Source organism: Sinocyclocheilus grahami, unplaced genomic scaffold (assembly GCF_001515645.1).
Source record: "Sinocyclocheilus grahami isolate Dianchi unplaced genomic scaffold, SAMN03320097.WGS_v1.1 scaffold341.1, whole genome shotgun sequence".
NCBI lineage: Eukaryota > Metazoa > Chordata > Actinopteri > Cypriniformes > Cyprinidae > Sinocyclocheilus > Sinocyclocheilus grahami.
The window spans coordinates 1302426-1303774 of record NW_015505520.1 but is presented as its reverse complement, the minus strand read 5'-3'; the positions used below and the strand labels follow the sequence as shown (position 1 = coordinate 1303774).

The window sequence follows — 1349 nt, the reverse complement described above, 5'->3', positions numbered from 1 at the left end:
CTAAATCTCATTCATTTGGCCTGCTGGCAAGATTAGATGTCTACTAGTTGCAGCTGTTTACATACTGTACTTAGCAGCTTACTTCAGGAAGCGGACAGTAATTTGTGCACGCAGAGAACCAATAGAGTCACATGATGAAGTCATACCTCAGAGAGCAAATTGATTCATAGACTCAGAACCGCATGTAGACAGAAGTGCAGAAGACCCAGGAAGAAGATAAAATGAATAATAACATCTACATGATACTCTTTCTTTTTCTTCATGAAGTCTGTAAGTACAAAATAATGCATCATTCAATCATTCTTTTACTAATCAACTACATGTCATCTTTGAAAACTATGATAATCATTTTTCCAACAGGTGAACACAATTGCAATGTTGCTCATGTGGATCAGGTTTTAACCATAAGAGAGGGAGGGAATGTATTGTTACCTTGTCTTATTGTAAATGATCAGTTACACCGAGCACTGTGGTATAAACAGGTTATTGGAGAGAAACCTGTCCTAATAGTGTCATCATATCACCACTCTCAACCGAATGAATTTTCTCCTGACTTTGAAGCAAGTCAACGTTTTCATGCAGTGCGAAAGGATGATAGCTTTAACTTAACCATCCTGAGAACCTTGAAATCTGATTCAGGCACGTATTTCTGTGGTGCTGCCTTTGCTAATGTTATTTCCTTCAGCACTGGAACTGTTTTGCTGGTTAAAGGTGAGTGTTATAATATTTATACTTTTGATGGACAATTCAATTTATTGTCAATGTTAATTCAATTTTTTCCCCTTATAGGTGCAGACCTCAAACCTGCTGTTATTCAACAGCCTGTGCTTGGTGGTATGAAGCCAGGAAGCAATGTGACTCTGCAGTGCTCAGTACAAGTGAAGATGTGTGAGAAAGGAGTACAACTAGTCTACTGGTACAGACGCAGTTCAGACACAATGCATCCAGGAATGGTTTATACTCATGGAGACATGAACAATGAGTGTGGGAAGAACTCTGCAACCTCCTCTCCTATGCAGAGCTGTCTGTACAACCTCCCCAAGATGAATGTTGGTCTCTCTGATGCTGGACTATACTACTGCGTTGTGGTAACTTGTGATGAAGTTTTATTTGGAAATGGCACAACATTGGTCATTGAAGGTAAGTGCATATATATAAGTGCATTATATTTGAGTATTATTATTTTTTAACAGACACATTTTTATCCAGAGTGACTTACAAAGTAGAAATATTGCAAGCAATTTACTATATGAGAAATATCCATAATACCAAGTTTTAAAGATAAGATAGATTAGTCCAAATGCTTTTTGTTGTTATTATTATTATTATTATTATTATTATTATTATTA

General features: G+C 36.5%; 1 protein-coding gene across 1 annotated transcript in view; it reads left to right on the top strand.

Annotated features, from left to right (window-relative positions):
- The first annotated feature begins 221 nt into the window (after positions 1 to 221).
- LOC107603134 (uncharacterized) overlaps positions 222 to 1349 on the top strand; it is a 2150-nt gene continuing 1022 nt past the window's right edge. Inside the window, exons 1-4 of the mRNA XM_016295847.1 lie at positions 222 to 270; positions 358 to 711; positions 790 to 1140; positions 1212 to 1222. Coding sequence (XP_016151333.1) covers positions 222 to 270; positions 358 to 711; positions 790 to 1140; positions 1212 to 1222 — 765 coding nt within the window. The remainder of the gene's footprint in view (positions 271 to 357; positions 712 to 789; positions 1141 to 1211; positions 1223 to 1349) is intronic.